The sequence below is a fragment of the Sinocyclocheilus anshuiensis genome, unplaced genomic scaffold (genome assembly GCF_001515605.1).
Source record: "Sinocyclocheilus anshuiensis isolate Anshui unplaced genomic scaffold, SAMN03320099.WGS_v1.1 scaffold38, whole genome shotgun sequence".
Classification (NCBI taxonomy): domain Eukaryota; kingdom Metazoa; phylum Chordata; class Actinopteri; order Cypriniformes; family Cyprinidae; genus Sinocyclocheilus; species Sinocyclocheilus anshuiensis.
This window is the reverse complement of record NW_015544213.1, coordinates 2,089,570-2,109,354: the sequence shown is the minus strand read 5'-3', so window position 1 is coordinate 2,109,354 and position 19,785 is coordinate 2,089,570. Positions and strand designations below refer to the sequence as shown.

Genomic DNA, 19,785 nt, shown 5'->3' with positions numbered 1-19,785 from the left:
GGGCTAGTCATTTTTGATTGGGAAAATCCCCCAAAAGTACTAAAATTATCAAAAAAAAAATGTTTTTTAGGAAGTTGTATATCTTGTGCGAGTAAAGTCAGTAAGTTTTAGTCCAATTCGGTAATATTAACTAGCACTTTCAGGAAAAAGAAAATCTTGTCCGAGTCAAAATGACTCAAACTTGTCGATTACTATTAGCAGATTTCATTTATTAAAAGACATAATCTTAAGATTTTGTTCTCAGATATCATCTCAAAATACTCTGTTCACTGCTAATATTGCAAATACTTTGTTATCTGATGCTTTTTGTTGTATGCTCTCATACATACACAATTTCAATATCTGAGTATGACTCATGCAAAACAGTGCAGTGGATATAGAATATATATTCAGTATATTTGTAATATATTATGTGGTGAGCCCGAGGGTTTTGAAAAGGTCATAGTTTATACAGATGTCTTTGATTTTCCTCCATCCGAAAAAAAATGAAAGCAGGCTGTAGCTGTAAATGGTCAAAAGAGTGTTGAGCCTTCCCCCGTTAGAATAATCTAATACCTTATTCAAAAATTGAAAATTATAAGAATAATTTATTTTAGAAGCTCTTTTGTTGCAAAGCAATAAGATACAATTGTGAGAGCAAGATTAGAAGTAATTAGAAGCACCATGGTTTCATTGATAACTGGTTGCCGTGATCTCCAAAGCAGGTCTTGTTTTGGGCAGACCCAGGGGTCACCAGTAAATGATTTCACAGCACAATACCAACACTGATTTATTCTCTGAGATTTAATGGAGTTGAAACTAAGCACTGGCTATATAATTAGACAATAATTACATATATGCACATACACATTATTTTATTTTCTAGTTCTAAATATATATATATATATATATATATATATATTAAATCTCCATCTATCCATGCCAACATTCTTTTTTTTTTTTTAATAGAGTGTTTTGTAACAATGTAAAGGTCTTTACTGTATGGAGGCTTGCTTCTGTTATGGGATTATAAATAAATAAAATTTTGCCATTTTATATCACAATTGTGAGATAAAAACTCAGAATTGCTCAGTTAATTGCTCTAAATTAACATTTTGAGTTGACAGCACTATACTGTTTTGATGTGAAACATTATTTAGATAAACACATTTATAACATCATATACTGTCGAAAACTAGTTTGACCCGTTTGAAATAAAATATTGCTGTGTTTTGTTGGTTAATTCACACTTTGGATCAAACTGTCATTCAAAGCAGAATCAGAATATTTGAAAATACACTTCATTTGAATTTGAAACATTCAGTTCTGTTGTAGAATCATTGTGCAATATCCAAAAATCAGGATTGCTTATTAACTGAAATGAATGCATTCTAAAAAAAATAGAATTTAATTATATATTAAATTTAGAATGAACTCTTGGGTGAAAATAGGATTTTAAGTTTTTTTTTTTTGCATCTACTTGTCTCGATAAACCATTTCTGGAAACATTTGAAAGTGACTAAATTGAAAGGAGGTGCTGATGTTTTGGCAAGTGTGCCATTTTTATTGTTTTCATTTATTTATTTATTAATTTTTTAAACTTCCTTTCTGGCATAATGTGACAAGTACACCAGAAACCCAAGTGGTTTCTTTCGAAGCATAATGTGTTGGTGGATTATATTGTTTCTTTAATTACAGGGGAAGGAAAAAGGGTCGAGAGAAAATTAGCATACTCCTGCTGCTTTGTTCTGAACTGAGATGCAAACATATTCAACACTGAACCTAAAGACCAGCCTATCAAATATAATTTAACACTTTAAATGGATCTGGGTCTGTGTGTGTATTTGTACATCGCTAAGTTGTGGCCATGTGCTGAAAATAATTGCTTATTCCATGAGCTAATTGCTGCGATTAATTCAGTTAATGAGTTCCTGAATTAGTCAGATAAATGCGCTTGCGTGTATTCGAGTGTGTGTGTGTGCGTGCGTGTCTATGCTTTGCTTGTCAATTATGAATTTTCATCACGAATGGCCTCTCCCTCAACCTAGATGAATCTGTATTGGAACATAACGTTGCCTTGTAAACGAGTTTATTTTTAATTTACAGGGTACTCAACCAAAAGAGGGCCAAGAGCACTAATGAGAATTATATGCACACTTTAAGATGTTTTATTTGGAGCTCTCGTGTCACACTTTTTCACATTAGCGAGCCAATCCATTCATTCAATTCCACTGACTTGCATTATTTAGCTGTTTTTGACACATTATTAAGTGCATGTTTTTTTTGCTTGTGTAAAAGTCTATGTATGTTTCAGTGGGATTTTTATAGTAGGGGACGTTTTTAATATTTTTGAAAACTTGAAATATGAAACTTCATATGTTGAAATGTTGAAAGATTTATCACCTGTCCTGGAGTAAAGATCTGATCATGGCCTTGATCAACCTTCTAGTGGATTTTCTAGTGGAGTCTGTCATTGGAGAGGATGATTTTTGTGAGTGACTAAATTGATTGCTATTTACTGTATTAACGGTATTTATTTATGTATTTATTAGTGCTGTCAATCGATTAAAAAAATTAACTAATTAATCGCACATTTTTCTGAAATTAATCGCGATTAATCCTACTAGGGCTGGGCAAAAAATCAAAATGCCGCTCCATCTGAAAGCACATGCTGGAGATTTACTACTAATCAACAGAAGCGGCTTTACTGACGAGATGCGCATGAAAATCGCATTCGATTTTTTGCACAGCCCTAATCCCACCTAACATTAAAGTTTTTATAATATGCAATAATGAGAAATTGAAATTGAAGTTATCAAACACTAAATTCTAAATTAAATAGATGAGTCCTTAAAGCCATAAAAGTTATTGATTTAGTTTTTTTTTTCTTTGTCCTTTGATTAACAGACATCACAGCAGCTGGTTATTAGGTTATTTTGGCTGTTATTTCTTTAGCTGCCACTGCTGAACATGACGTGGATCTGACACGCATCATATTTTCTCTCAACTCTTTTTAACTTTTCTGACCCACTTCAGGTCTTAAAGTCTCTATTAATGAACTGACTAGTTAAATCGAGTGTGTTAGATGAGTGAGACAGTGCTGGGCTGCTCCAGGACAGTTTTGAAAACCATTTCAGAGACATGTTCTTAAATGTGACTCATATAAAATATATTACATGCATGCACAGTTTTAAGGCAGCTTTAATCGCCTTTTTGGTAACTTCATGACTTAACTGACCACGACATTGCATGCACGTAGTTTATTTCGCGCTTTGATATGAAATGATACAGGCTACACCGCGCGCCCGTGCCTTTGTGCGTGCAATTGAAGAGCACGTGCTGCGAGAACAGTACCGTTTCCGCGCTCGCTTGACTCGCGCCTGCCGCTGAAGTGAAGTGGAGCACGTGTCTGAAACGTCTCCCGTTCTCAGTCGTTCTGCGACTGAATAAATGCACTTCTTGTCAAGAGAAAAAGTGACAGAAGCAGCAGTTGTGAGTGGGGTGACCAACCCTAGCCCCGCCCCTGCGCTAATTTTGACACCACTAGTATTTATATTTGTGATATGAGTATTATGGTCAGCATTTCTTTGTATTAAAATATGAAATAATATATAGTTATCCACCATCCATCCATCATCTATTCATTCTCCATTAAAGGGTTAGTTCACCCAAAAATGAAAATTCTGTCATGACAGAATTTTCATTTTTGGGTGAACTAACCCTTTAACTCACATTATTTAGATATTTTTGACACTTTATTCTATATTACTATGTTATCACAAAAGTTAACCAGTGTCACCAACATGAAGTGAACATGAAGGCGTGAGTATTTTGAGAGTGTTTTCTGTTTATATATGTGTCATCAGAGCTCATATGCTCAGTAACATGCCCGTGCTGGTGGGCTGCGGTTATCAACCAGAGACTTTTCCAGCCGTGCCGCTGTGTAGTACAGTCATCGCTAACTGCGTTTTGTCACAATCTATAAAGTTTAATCCGGCAGGAAAACAAGATCAGCTGTGACAGATGGAAATAACCCCATTTAAATGAGATGAATTCAAACGAGATTGCAGAAGCGCTTTAAATTACCCATCAGGCCTCAGTAATTTTCCGATGTCAGAGATTCTTCTTGTTTTAATATCGGTTGATTAGATAATATTTGACTTTAGTATATTGAGTGCTTCTATTTATCTGTAAAGACGAAACGTAATAAAATGTGGTTAGAGTTCAGCCTGGAGTCCTGGTTCGTTTATTTTATATACTGGGTTTTACCTAAATATATTTATTTATTATGCCCATGGCTATATTTATGGAGGTTGTAGCTTTAGAAGCAGTTTGTCATTATTCTATGCAGTCAGGGAATAGATTTCACATTACAGCTCTGCGAGGCAGATAGTATATCAGATCGTGATCTTTGAACTCGAACAGACAAACCTGCTGTTGCCACAGTAACCTTGATGGATTTTATTGCTGGCCTTTGCCACTTCAGTTCTGTTAGCTCGCTGGAGATTTGTTTTTGTAAGGCCATCTGTGTGTGTGAGAGCGTGTGTGTGTGTGTGTGTGTGTGTGTGTGTGTGTGTGTCAGTATATGTAGCATGAAGTGACACTGTGCTGGTCTTGGACTCTGGGTTTTGGAGACGAGAGCTAAGACTCCTGACAGGCTTCTCCTCCTGTATAAGACGAGGCCAAGGATCATTTGTCCAGTGAGGCATACAGCACAGATTCACTGCCTCAGTATCGCTGGTAACATGTCCCTGGATAGTCAACTGGAAAGAAACAGGAGTAGTCCACTGAGCTGCACAAATCTGCTGCTATTCAAAGCAAAAAGAAGATGAAAAAAGTAAAAAGAAATGTTCAAATGTATCTGTGACCTGAAAAGATGTATACACACAATTTATTTTATTTTATTTGAATTTTATTTAATTTTATTTTGTTTTTTCTAAGTCAATTTTAAATTGGGTAAGTTAAAACTACTTAAATTAACTAATGTAGAGCTTTAACATGTTTTTTGTTTTATTTTATTTTGTTTTTCTAATGAAATTTTACACCGAGTCAGTTAAACCTAGGGCTTTCAATTCAAAATGTTAATGTAGAGCATTAACCTGTTTTAATTAATTTTATTATTTTATTTTGTGTTTTTCTAATTAAATTTTACATTGAGTAAGTTAAAACTAGGGCTATTTTTACCATGTTAATGTAGAGCATTAACTAGTTTTTATTTTATTTTATTTTATTTACATAATGCTAAGCTTTGTGGTATACAAAGCTTTACTTGGTATACAATATATGCTTCATAAAACAACAAATTAATTACAACATTACAATCTGTACATATTGCATTACATGAAAATCTTACTGATGTTATGTTCAAAAATAATGACAGATATTTTACTGATGTTACATTCAAAAGGAAATCACAGATAGTTTTGCAGATGTTATATTCAAAAGGAAATCACAGATATTTTCTCCAGGCTTCGTTTCAGTAGGATTGTTTTGCAGTGCTTCATAAATCGTCCTCCCCTTCCATGCAGTTGCAAATGGACTCTTCCCCAAATGTTGTTTTTTTTGTGTTATTTGTAATGGTGACACACTTTACTGGCTTCTGATTGGATGTCTTTTTTTTTTTTATTCATTCTCTCAGTAGCTGCCATAGAAATGGTTCTGACATGCCCTGTTACACCATGGATACCAGCAATAAATGTTTACCTATTGCGTTCACGTTATTTTTATCCTCCTTACACACCCCTGCGGGGACGCTTGGATCGTTCCAGTGTACCGATGTAACGAGTCAATCCACATGTTTAGCAGCTGCCATTTTGGAAAACATGAGCTGACCAGTGAACCTTAGAATAGCTCAATAATGCAGCTGAAAAGCTCATCATAAGGTTGTTCTAGGGCCTTTTCATGTCCATCTTTCCAATGCACTTAAATGGCCATTATATTACCCCTTTCTTCTTCTCCATTCATTGTGAGCATGTTTCAGTACAGTTCAATTGAATTGAAGCCGGCTCTGTGTTTGCGGTGCGCTGAAGGCAGCCATTCAGAAAGCATCTGTAGAGTCTTTGTGTCAGTGAAAGCTGTTGCGTGTACAGTAAGCTGTCTCTCCCATCTCGGTCTTTTAGTTAGTCAGCTCTCACATACTGGACTCTTTAAGCCTGAAAAGAAAGATTTTGAGGATCTCTTCTTTTAATACAAAATATTTGGTAGTTTCTACATTTCTAAAAATAAATCACAGACAAAGTCAATGATATATATATATATATATATATATATATATATATATCAGAATCAAAATGAGCTTTATTGCCAGGTATGTTTTCACATACGAGAAATTTGTTTTCATGACAGAAGCTTCCGCAGTGCAACAGAATGACAGCGATATATATATATATATATACTTTTTTTATTCATATTGTGGCTTTTTTGTATAAATAAACTGCAAACTTAAATCTTTGCACACTTCATAATCATCAAGACTACTGAAGATATTAATAAATAAACATGTATGGCATACATTTATTAATAAATTATGTTGATTTGGTGCTCAGAAAACTTTATCAATGTTAAAAACCATTAAATTACCATCAAAAATTTTGTTTTTTATTATAATTTTTTTAATTAATACTTATTTTGTAAATATATTTATTCAGCAGTGATGCAAATTGATCAAAATTTTTATTTAAAATAAATGATGTTCTTTTGATATTTCTGTTCATTTTCCAACAACAAAAAAACGCTGTTTTCAACATTGATAATAAAAAATATTATTAATAATTTATCACCAGCAATAATTGATAATTGAGCACCAAATCAGCATATTAGAATAAAGAAATACACAGAAATATTATTTATTTATTTGTATTTTGTGTGTGTGTGTGTGTGTGTGTGTGTGTGTGTGGAAACCATGATACACTACCATTCAATGTTTTTAATTCTTATTTTATGAATATTTTTATTCAGCAGCGATGCAAAATAATCTATTATTATTATTATTATTATTATTATTATCATCATCATCATCATCTGTTTTAGTTTGATATTTTATTTCAAAACAATTATGGTATATTTGTCTAAGCAGTGAGCAGACAGACATTCATCCCAATGAATGGATGGCTCAGAGTCTGTTTTTCTCCACAGTGCATTATTGGATTATTGAACTTTCTCTGTTTATTTGTGGTTAATGGACTGAAACCTGCTGATAGGCTCTTTAAGTCCGCTGAGAGGCCAATCAGGTGAGAGGTGAGAGCGGCATGGCTAATGACCTGCGAGTGAGACATGTCTGACTATGACCCTATACATTTATGAGACATGTTAAAGGGGTCATATGATGCGATTTCAAGTTTTCCTTTCTCTTTGGAGTGTTACAAGCTGTTCGTGAATAGATAAGATCCCTGAAGTTGCAAAGACTAAAGTCTCAAACCCAAAGAGATATCTTTATCAAAGTTAAGACTCTGCCACGCCCTCCTAAAACGGCTCATTCTAACACGCCCCCACATATCTACCTCTGTCAACATATTCTGTTACACCAAATACACAAAATAATGATCTTTAAAAAAGCATCATATGACCCCTTTAATGTAGTCTCAGGATTGTTTTTCATGCTACATTAGTTTCCTCCTCCCTCCGCATGCTAAAGTAGACACACACCTACAGAAACATCCACTTGTGGGCTGGATGGAGATTTTAGCTTTAGTTTAGCACTAACAAAGAAAGTAAGTTACTGTTGCCCCATTTTCCGCAAGACAGCCAATTATTATCCCATTACATGCACAACACACTCTGTAATTTCCAGTGTGTGTTCAAACCATCAAATCACACGTAATCATCTCCACTACCTCCGTGTCCCTCTCAGGTTCAGTAGAGGGGCTCACCAAAATCCGGCGCGCGGCGGGCCGGGGAGAGAATTCACCTGCCATGTGATGTTTGGTGGCCCGTGCTAATGATCGCTGTTCCTCGGTGAGCCTTGACCCTGGACCGCACCGCATAATTAGCTTTTCTATCAGCTTTTCTGCCGCGTCCAGCGACCTTGTGCGTGAACCATTGTTTACTGACAGCTATAGTTCCTCCTGTCTAGCTCTTTCGCTGTCATTCGTTTGTGAATTGGGTGTCGAGTGCAGCGCTGGAGATTGGAGGTGAAAGCCATGCTGTTCGACGATGATTCACAAAGCCTTGCTGCGCTGCGATTCGATCGCAATTCCCATATTATATACACACTAACCTGTATAATGTGGAGCACATTCAGTTACATTATTCAAAGACTTTTTTTTTATTCTGACTGCTGTCAGGTTTATCATTGTTAATTAGCAGAGGAAGGTTTTGTGCTAGTTTAGCACTGGTTTTTGCTGTTGTTTAAAACAATCATAATACATTCATGTTTATATATTACTAAAAATCGCTTTGTGTGTATTTGAATGCACACAAAATCTAGTTTAGCACTGGTTTTTGCTGTTGTTTAAAACAATCATAATACATTCATTATTTATATATTACTAAAAATCGCTTTGTGTGTATTTGAATGCACACAAAATCCAGCTAATTACTTTTGCTTTTAATTAAATTTTGGAAAAAATAAATATTGTGTGTGTGTGTGTTTGTGTGTTTTTAAAAAGTCAAAATGTAAATTGTTACATTTGTGCAGGTATGCATTACGTTTTAGCATTATTAATTACCTAAATCGTCAGAAAAATACAGAGAAATTTGCAAAATATTTGGAATGGCTTTATATTATGAAATGTTATTTTTTTTGCATGTCATATATAATTCACATTGTAAAGTACTATGGGTTGTTAATAGCGTTTTAGCGATTAAAATTCCGTTTAGCCATTTTTTTTTCTTTGTTCATCAATTAATTCTGAAACAACCACATCATCCATAAACAACAGTTTTATAAAAAATGTATAATAGTTATATCTTACTAAAAAAATCTCCTTTTTGTGTGTTTGAAAGCACAACAGTTTTTTTTGTGTTATTTTTTTCATTCAATTTTATGAAAAATAAATATTATATATATATATATATATATATATAAATATAACCATTTGCCTTTACATTTGTGTATTTTTTAGACAATTGCTTCAGTTGTCAGAAAAATCCCGAGAAATTTGCAAATTGTTCAGAATGGCTTTATATTATGAAATGTTTTGCATGTCAACTATAATTCACACTGTAATATTCTGTGGGCTTTTAATTGCTTTCTAGCAATTAAAATTCCATTTAACACATTTCTTTTCTATTTATTTCTTTATTTATTGATTCATTCTGAACAGTGAACAACCAGGCCTCTAGTGTTGAAGTATCAGTAAATCAGATGCTTTCTTTGTAATTTCAGTGTAATTCTAGACGGCCCTGAGCTTCGTTGTGTTTGGTTTAGTTTTGCTGAAGTGGCCGCTGTGGCTCAAGGCTCTCATTATTGTTCTGCGTGTGTGTGTGTGTGTGGGTTTGTGTGCGCGCTGCGTTAATGTAGTTGTTCATTTCGCTGATGTGTTTACAATGCTGTTCCATTTGCTTTTGCGCTGCAGATCAAATTGATTTCTGAAATAGCGCATTGTTTCTAATAATTAGATTCGGTTCTCCCTGCTGTCGGATCTTCACAGTTGTCCCGTGATTTTATGAGTGATTCAGATAAGTAGTTAAACGAATATGAATTATATTATGTCCATACACTGTAGAACATGGCTTTGTTTACTTAAAATGCTTTAAACGGTTTAAATTGATGCTTGTTGTCTTTATGGTCTATATCAGAAATGTTAGAATGAAAATTGAGGTAATTTTCTATATTTACAGAACATCTCCACCAGCCTTTGTTCCCAAACGATACTACATGATGCATTTTGACTAAAATCTTGCGTTACCAGATCAAATAAACCGCTTGTATAGGCTGTAAAATCAACCAAGAGACACATTCACTCATTACGAGCTGTTATTTATAAAAATATCACAGATTTAGACCATTAGGCTGCAGAAATCAACACTCTGCGCTGAAATCTCCTCCATGCTCACAGTGCTGAGGAAGTGGCGTGAATTAGCCGATGGTGAATCCGTTCAGAATATTTAGCGGCAATAACACAGTGTCAATACAGTGTGTCAAAACGGGTAGTATTTTTGGATTATAATTAGCAGCTGAATTGTGAAACAGAAAGTGGTTGAGCTGCGGCTGGTTTCGAGAGAGCATGTTTGATAAAGAGACAAGATGGCTGTCGTTGTGCTGCGCTTTGGCTTCAGACACTGCTGTGTTGGGCTGTCTGAAGCTGTTGACCTTCCGCAGGCTCTCTGTTAAAGTTGCTGTGCGAGGACCGGTTGTCAGAATCGCTTTACAGATCCTCATTAAACGGGGCTCGTTTTCATTGCTGGTCTCCATGGACTTCTGCCTCGGTATCTGTCTATTTACATAAGCGTCCACATCTACATCTGCCGCTTGTTTCCTCTGCGTTCCGACTTGATTGTGCATGAATGTTCCCATGATTCTGGTAAACATGTCAAATAGGCAATGAGATCTGCAGGAATATTAATTTAATACTAAAATATGATTATACTTGCAAATATTTATATACTGTTCATATGTTTTGCACTTTTTTTACAAGACCTGTATAAACATTTTACACGTTATTTATTTAATTTCAATCTCTCTCTATATATATATCCTTTTTCATCAATGCAGTGTTTTTCCCCCTGCATGACTTTTTGATAATGAAGATCAGAGAACACAGACATTTTTGGCTTAAGGAATTTAAGGTATTGATGAAACTATATGTGAACTGAAAGTATTTTGCAATGTGTCTGCTGAGGTTTGTCTCTCTCTTTGAAGCTTTCTGTTTGTTTACAAGATGTTTGGCTGGTTATCTGATTATTAGTACACTTACTCAAAACTCACTTTAAACCACCATCGAGTGTTTAAATTGGTTCATTGGTAAATTGGTGATTGGTTCATGCTGCATATGCAGCCAATGAGCTTACTGCCTTGCATTTATATGGCTGGCTAGCATTCACTAGAGATTCCTGCAGCGCGCTTTCAGAGTTTCTCTGAAACCCTCCACCTTCCCCAGCTCCACCTCTATAGATCTGCTACGGGTTATTTTATATGCTATTTGTGCAGCAGCAGTATGTCTTAAATACTCACGGCACCGTATCGCCGTATGCATTAGCAGTAGCAAGTTCCTGTACTTGCTTGCAGCAGCAGCAATAATCTACAACTACAGCAATAACCAACAGCAGCAGCAATTCAGCAACAGCGTAGCAGATCTATTCCGCCAAGACCACATACATTAATATGATGATTTTATGGTCTTAGAGCTTAAACACCAGTGTTTGTCCATGAATATAAACTGCATTTATTTGGAACGAAATACTGTATGGCAGTATTTAAAATCATGTTTTAAACATTACATTTGTTTTCCTTTCTTAGCATTCTGAAAGCGGAGAGCATTTTCTTTTGGAAAGTCACGCATCCAGGTTGTTGAATATAAAATTTGATCTATTATAAAATAAAAAGAATGATCCAGTTAGGTTTTTGACGCACATTAATCATCATTTCAGCTTGCTCTGTTTTTTTGTCCTAAAATACAGACAATACAATTATCTTATAAAGTATTGTTAAAAAGCCACCGTAGCCCAAGGAATATGATAATAAATCAATACTTTTGGCAGGAAATGTATTTGTAATTTTTGCCAGTATTGTGCACACTGATACTGGCCCATATCAGTCAGTCAGTTCCTCTCCAGCTGATGTCTGGCTTTCACCGAGCGCTGAATATTTGAAACGAAGGTATTTTTGTTCTTTCTAAAACTGTGAAATATGCCATTGTGTGTTTGCATCTTCTAATCTGAATAATTCCTGCTTGATGTCTAATGTGCATTGTTTATTTTGCTTCTAATGTGCTCATAAAGTGTCGCATTTTTATTCAATGCCGATTTTGATCTGTGCCACTCTGGTGATATTTGCCACTGTCTGCTTTTGTTGTTGCATCTGTTCCAAAAAAAAAAGCTGAATTCTAAACACGTGTTTGGCATTGTCTGTTTCTTCTTTGTTCTACAGAGATGTTGAAGGATTTGAACCAGCAGCGCAGAGAGAAAGAGTTTACAGACCTGAAAATTATAGTTGAAGGCAAAGAGTTTGAAGTCCACCAAAATGTTCTAGCTTCCTGCAGCTTGTATTTCAAGGACCTGGTGAAAAGGTTTGCCTTCCTCCCTTCCCACCAGCCGTTGATCCAATCTGTTCTTTTCGTAGGGCGCATTTGTGTCATTTTCTTCCCTTCCTCTGTTTCTCTCTTGCAGGTTTGTAGGAAGACTTTGGTTTCTATCACAGGGCCAGCAGCCATTCACCGTTTCGCTCAAATTAATGTATCTTAAGTTGGGAAAAAGGTCAACCCTTTTCTTTTCTCTTTTTTTTTTTTACCTTTTCTTCCCCCCTCCCCATTTTAGAACACATTAACATTAATTTCCATTTTTAAAAGCAGAGAATGTGTTCCATGATTGAGGGACCTTAAAAAATAAATCACAATAGACATTCAAATCATCCCCCCTAAAATACCATGTTGTGCATTCTGGAAAGTGTGCTCCAAAAGCAATGTGGGATGAGCTTTGTCAGCCATTTTAGCAGCAAGCGTATGGTCTTCATTGGGCATAAAAGTTTCCCATTCATATGTTAAACATTCACAGTGGGCGCATTGAATGGTAGGAGCCGCATTCAGAGTCGCAAACAGAAGCCGAGCCGAGCCGTGCCGAGCCGAGCAACTTTATCTTGAGTCGTTACCTTCACAGGCAGAGCCATTTACTGTATTTACTCTCCACGAGCTGCCGTGCTTCTACATCCATTGCCAGATCACTTTTTGTCATTTTTATTCAAATATTTTTGGTAAATAGATTTATAGTGTGTGTGTGTGTGTGTGTTTGCAGTTTCAGCACATCCATCGTCTCATTGTCATTGTTTAGTGTGTATTTTTGAATCTTCCTCATCAGTGTTGGTGAAGATATAAAGAACAAGCTACTCTTTATTTAAAGAGCCTGCAAAATTTTGACTTGTTGACGTATTTGAAAATTATTTTCGAATCATAGATTATTAGATGGGTCATGTTTTTGTTAAAAAAACATGTAAACGTTCAGTTGCCACTGAAACAAACAACTTTTATAAAATTCTTTGCAGTGCAAGACATCTTATTCATCAATATTTTAATGTTTTTAGTAAATATATATATATATATATATATATAATTTATATATAACCTAATTTATAATTTACATATGTCCTAATTTATATAACTGATTTGAAAACACTTATTAACGGTAGCATTTTTCTGTATTTATTTCTACAGAAAAGATGGACAAAATCTATCAGAGCACATTTGATTAGCTTTTTCGGTTATTAGATAAAACAGTGTAGCATAAATACAACCATTATCCAAAATATAGCTTGTTTTTGTACAAATTGGCACTACTGTCATGCTATCAAATAATGTAGTTAGTTAGCTTCACTATTTTTAAGCTTGTTAGTCTCCCCGACACTCACCATACATTAGCTAGTCTGAGCTGTGAGTGACTGTCCTCAGGTGCCCTTCGTTCTTCTTGGCATAGTTGCTCCTTTTTCGCATTCACAATTCATAGAATCAGTCCAGTGGGCAGGACTTGTCGTCCCTGCACTTTCTGTCTCAAAGTCGCCTGTCTCCTTCTATTCCACTGAATGCTGAAACTCTCACGCAGGTACTCTGGGTAGACACCAGCCGCCTTATAGAAAAACCTGAGCAGCCAACTCATCAGAAAGCGTATAAGGATTCTAGATGACAGAAGAGCTCACTGCTTAGGGAAAGATACCATTGTCCTCGTAAACATCAGACCTGTGTAGACGCGCGCACACAAGTGTCCCTTTAAGGTCCAACTGCCACTGACCTTGCGTTTGACAGAGGATCTTGCATGATTGTTTGGTGATATCAGACTGAAGGCGATGTCCATAGATTAGCCTCTCCAGTGCTAAAATTCATAGAGGATTTCATTGCTTTACAAAATCGCATGCTGCTTTTGGTTGCAGCTCAACTTATGGGCACCTGCACTGAAAATGTCATTGTTTCTGTAACGTACATATGTGAATACTCAGTGTTTATCAGTGTTTTTGCCATTTCACAGATGCATTTCATCCACACCATGCTAATAGCAAGAACAGTTTCCCTGAAGCAGCCTTGGGTTAAGTGCCTCGCTCAAGTGCAAAGTAGTGAAAGAGCAGTATTTTTATAAATTACCATTGTATATTTATTAATATTACTCATGTAGCTTTCTATTTTTTTTCATAGTCTATATTACTACTACTGCAGCATAGTTTTTATTATTATGTTTCTTACATTGTATGTATGTATGTATATGTGTATAGTTTGTGTATGTGTGTGTATAGCATTGCACTGTCTTGGCATTCATTGTGGACAGCAAAGTAAGAATTTCATTGCTCAGGGAAACTTGTTTTCCTCACTGGGCATATGACAATAAACGCTTTGAATCCTTGAATCCTATTTGTGATCTCAGTACGTCTCCAGGATCCCTCACCTGAGCATGAACCTGTCAAGTTTAAAGCCCAATTCCTTAAGGTCAACATAACACGGCATTCGCAACCCAATTTAAATGCATAATATGGCATATTTCTAAGCGAAAAAGACTGAAAACGTAGGGTGGTTATTATTTGGATTGGTGAAGGGGAGGGGTTGAAAAATGTCAACATATAAAATTTCCCAAAAGTTCTACATGCACTACATAGTAGCTTTGAGGTTTCTATTGTTTGTTTTGAATCAAGACTTTAATCTGTGACTGTTAGACTCTCTGTTAGTCTTGTTTTACGCTTTATGAATTTGCAGGTCAAAGTTCATTAGACTTTGGAAATACAACGTTTTCGGACATGCTTTTGTTTTCACTCTCCCATGTTAGTATTGCATATAAATGGAAATGAAAGGAGCACAGTCTAATGTCCAAAGTCCAAAGCATTAGATAACAAAGTCCAGGCTACGTCCGTTTCATGACCCATGACCCTAAATTTCATATTGCAATGTATGAAGGTAAAAAAATTTAAATAAATTGAAAATCCGAAAAATGTAAACTAATTTTTAACGTGGAAAGCAGAGGTTATCAAGACATAGATCGATAGATAAATAGATACCAATACCAACAATAATAATAATAATAATAATAATAATGTGGGGCTTTTAATTATAAACAGGCATGAAATACACCAGGACTCTTATTTTGAAATATCTACGCTTTACTACTTTCAGCTGCTCATTCAAACCAAGCGGCAACCTCCCGCTCTCTCTCGTGAAGCCAACACGGAAGTGACTTAAACTGTAATTCATCAACTGGCCGCTAGAGGCTGGCTGCAAAAGGAAGTCAATCCCATAGACTCCCCATGTTAAAATGCCCAACTTTACAGCAGAAAAAAACATGTTTACAGCCTGGTTCAAAAAATGATTTTGGTCTCTATAGCTAATTTTGCCCTTCATGACAACTGTGAGTGGGGTGAATTTTCCATTTACTCATCCGTTTAAATTATATTAAGCCTTAAAGTTCTGCATAATTAAGGGCGTGGCCACTTGAGTGACAGGTGGATTGCCGCTGCCGTCATCACCGTCGAGCTAGGCGGGTGTGGTTTCAGCAACCAGCTCCCGCCTCTTTGCCCATTTTCGATTATCCGGGAGTGACGCGCTGCCAAGATGGCGACGGCCGCCTCCGCCCACTTTGAGCTTCAAAAACGCTCTTCGCAAACCTACGGGTGACGTCACGGACACTACTTCCATGTTTTTATACAGTCTATGATTCAAACAGGTGAGGGAAATAAAAGACACACTCTAAACAGCATTTTCTTGAAAACGTACACGTTTAGTTGACTTTAAAAAAAAATAAAATAAAAGTGTAGATAGTAAATTCCACTTCCTCTCATACCAGTTCACCTTCCTGTAGGGTGTGGCCAATTCATTTAAAATTCATACATATATTGTAAGCATGATTTTGGTGGGAATATTTCTAAATCCTATCTACACAATTTGACGTAAGCGTCTAGTCTATCATATCGCATCAGTTTACCATGCCCTTATTTACGGTTCTGAACAATGTTTCCTTTTCTTCGCTGAAAATCTGAGCCACATGCTATTTTTACACTCAGTCATTAAGCTCATCTGAGGGGCGCGGGAGAGAACATACCACCTGAAGGATATAATGCACCTCCTAAATGTGCACACGCTTCCTCTCGGCCACGGAAAAAAAAGCCATTATCCTCCCCTTTAGCGTCTGCCGCATGGAGCGCAGAGACGGATTGCCCTCAGTAATTCCATTTTCCCCTTCGGATTTTCAATAAGTATGCTTGGTGCCACTTTAATTTATGGGTAGTGCAACTGTGGCAAGCTGTCAGCGTATGTGCGTAATGTGAAACTCCGGCTAGCTTAAAGTAGCTTTGACACTGTGCTCTGATTTATTTATTTATATAAGACCGTGCAGTTGTTTTACAGTAGATGTGGCGTTACAAGTGCGAGGAACTAGCAAGGTTTCATTCGGAAAACAGTGGGAGATCATTAATCCCATGGGATGTGACAGGCGACTTCTATGAAGGCACAATTACCTCCTGCACTAGAGGAATGTCACTTTCTTGGTGTTTTTGTAGGGAGGGTTGAAGTTTATATACAGTAATGAAGTTCCACAGTGGGCTCCTTCATTCATATTTCATGCTGTAATGATTCGGCAGCACAATTTTCTCTCCAAACCTCTAAAAAAGGGTCTCTTTTTTTTGTTTATTCCTTTTTCCCATCATGGTTTTCGGTCATATCTGTAGATTTTTCTTCTAGACTTTGTATCCGTTTTGTGGCGAAAAAGAGAGCAGGGTAAGCTGTGTCATATTTTACTTAAGTTGTCCTCTAGGCAAGCAGAAATGGGATGAAATGAGGTATAACTAATACCCCTAATTATATTGCAGGATGTTTTCTGTCAGCTGAAATGATCTGTAACACACAGCCAGAGAAATCTGAATTCTCAGAATGTTTTTTTTTAATCTGATTTTCTTATAATTATATTAATATATATATAATATTATAAAAATGTTTCTGACATATATATATATATATATATATATATATATAACACAATTTAATATAAAACTATATTATACATCATTATATGTATTCACATTTTCTATAAATATATATAAATAATTTAATTTATTTATATTTATTTAATATTTTTATTGTTTAATATATTGAATTATTAATTATTTGAAGGCCTGCATAGATTTGCTTTTGCAGAAAATGTATTTTACCTGGCTTATAGAACATTTATTTTGACATGCAATAAAAGTGACAAAAATGATGCACGGTCTACTTTATTAAGTGAGCGACACATCTTACCCCACTCTCCTATATCGCGGATGCCAACGTGATGCCGTAGCCCTTTCCGTCTGGAAACATACATGAATGAGGATAATTATGGTCAATCAAGAGGATTTTTTATTTTCATGTTTAATCATGCTTCACTGGCAACGGACAGAGAAAATGAGCTCCAGATATTTTTAATAAAAAAAAATTTCTGTGTGTATGTGTTTGAATGTGTTAGAGTCAACAGTGGCCAGCAGTTTTTTTGGACCTCCCCAGCTAATTTATAATCTCCGTTTGCACACACATGCACCATGTGGCCATCTCCCATCATTCTCATGTTGGCTGCTAATGCTGAAAAAATGTCACTTTAAATGAGAAAAATAATAGATGCTCATTTTTGTAAACACATTCTCTGCTCTATCTCTCACGGACATGCTGTCTTTCTCTCTCTCTCTGCCTCACTTGCTGTCTCCTGTCTCGCTCTCTCCATCTTGCTGAAAAACAACGCTTGCAATCAGCAGCTCCATAGATATGCACCTCTCTCCAAAGCCAGAGTGATTTCCATAATAAAAGTGCTCAGACAAAGCAAATTGCTACTCCAGCCGATTCAGATTGCACTAATTGACCTGGTTGATGAACATGCTTTTATTTTATTTCTTCCTCTGTCTTTTTCCGTTCTTATTTCCCCTTTCTCTTCTCTATCACCTCCATAACTTAACCCAGGACTACATCCCATTCTATTATCTTAAAACCTACCGCCAAGGCAATTAGAGAGGACAAAAATAACAAACTCTGGCTTTTTTTGCTTTTCAGGAGGGAGTGGCGTTTCTTAATCTTTTCAGCTGTAGTTCCAGGGGCGTAATTGCACATTGTCCTCTTGAGTTGTCCTTCTCCCCCCTCAAGTACTCAATCAGTGGAGACTAATGACACCCTAAGCACTCCTATGTTCATGCACAGGGGCACAGGGGACTTTGTTTAGGTTTGGTGGGGGGTCACGCTCAAAGATCCAGTCATGATCCAGAAGAATGGCTGCTGGCTTCCTGTGGCAGAACTAACGTTCCCTTGCCTCACTTTTTCTTCTCTCTCTGACTCTCTCTTCTTCACTCTAACCATCCTCCACCCTTCACCCTGTCCGTCAGTGTGTCCATGGCTCCTCCCGCCACGTTTTTTGGTTTCCTTTAGTCGTTCAGCACCACTTCAACAGGTTATGTGTGGAGTCAAAGTCATTGTTGCCAAAAAGTATTGTGTTAAAATGCAGCCTATAGTGCAAGATGATGGGATCCTCTCAGGCGCACATTCGAGAAGTAGTTCGTTGTTTTCTCCCCCATGTCTCTGTGTTATTTTCTTTCTGTCGGGAAACACAAAAGGAGATCTTCAGCAGAAACTCCAAGGAAAGTTGTTTATTCGTAGCAGGGAAAGTGAATGATTTAAACTGCCAGGCTCTGTGAAACCGCTCCATTTGACTGTGTGCACTATATTCCAAGTCTTCTAAAGCCATGCAGTAGTTTTCTGAGAGAAACAAACCGAAATTTTTTTTTTTAATTTTTTTTTTACAGTTTAAATACATTTTGCATTTGGAATTGATTAAACGCAAACACAAATGACTTTTGAGAGCTCCGGTAGCTAGTTTTGGTGTGTTCATCACACAAAGCTAATGTATGGCTTCACAAGGCTTGGAATATAGTGCATGAGTTGGGCTACTTTTATAATATCTTTTATTGTGCTTTTTGGACTTTTTTTGGAGCTTGATAGTATGAATCACTATCCTCTTTCTTCGTATGGATAACAGAGACTTAGACTTTCTTTTCTCCTTTTATGTTAAATAAATAGAAAATAATTCCTGTCTGGAACAATGTAAATGATGACCAACTATTCATTTTTAGGAGAACAACTTAAGGTTTTTTACTAGATTTAACAAGATATTTCTATACACCTTATGTATTTATATATACTCTCTGATGAATGACTAATGAATTTAATAAAAATAATAATTTTTTTCATTATTTGATTATTATATTATATATTTCCCTCTTTAAGCTAATGAAATTCGTAAATAAATAAATATATAAATAATAATAATAATAATAAGTTATTTATTATATACTTTTTTTTTTTAGTCATTTATCAGACGCTTTTATCCAAAGCGACTTACAAATGAGGACAACAGAAGCAATCAATTGTAGTATTAAAACAACTAAAAACAGATCCAAAACTAAAAGCTAAAACTTTATAAATACTACCTATACACATTTAAAAAATTAAATAAATTAAATAAGATTAGAGATTAAATAAAAATGACAAATGCATACAACAAAATTTCAGTAAATAAACAGAATTATATTGTATTACATATTTTTAAACAACAAAATAGCTATATAATGCAAAACATTTCCATACACTATTTTTTTTTTTGACAGTGTAGTACTAATAGGCTTTAAGTTTTTTTTGGATCATATTTTTCCACTTAAACTAATGAATTTCATAA

At 35.7% G+C, this 19,785-nt stretch overlaps 1 protein-coding gene across 1 annotated transcript in view; it reads left to right on the top strand.

The window, feature by feature from the left end:
- Nucleotides 1-19,785, top strand: part of LOC107697176 (kelch-like protein 29) — a 296,880-nt gene that overhangs the window by 201,427 nt on the left and 75,668 nt on the right. The window contains exon 6 of the mRNA XM_016497849.1: nt 12,008-12,146. Coding sequence (XP_016353335.1) covers nt 12,008-12,146 — 139 coding nt within the window. The remainder of the gene's footprint in view (nt 1-12,007; nt 12,147-19,785) is intronic.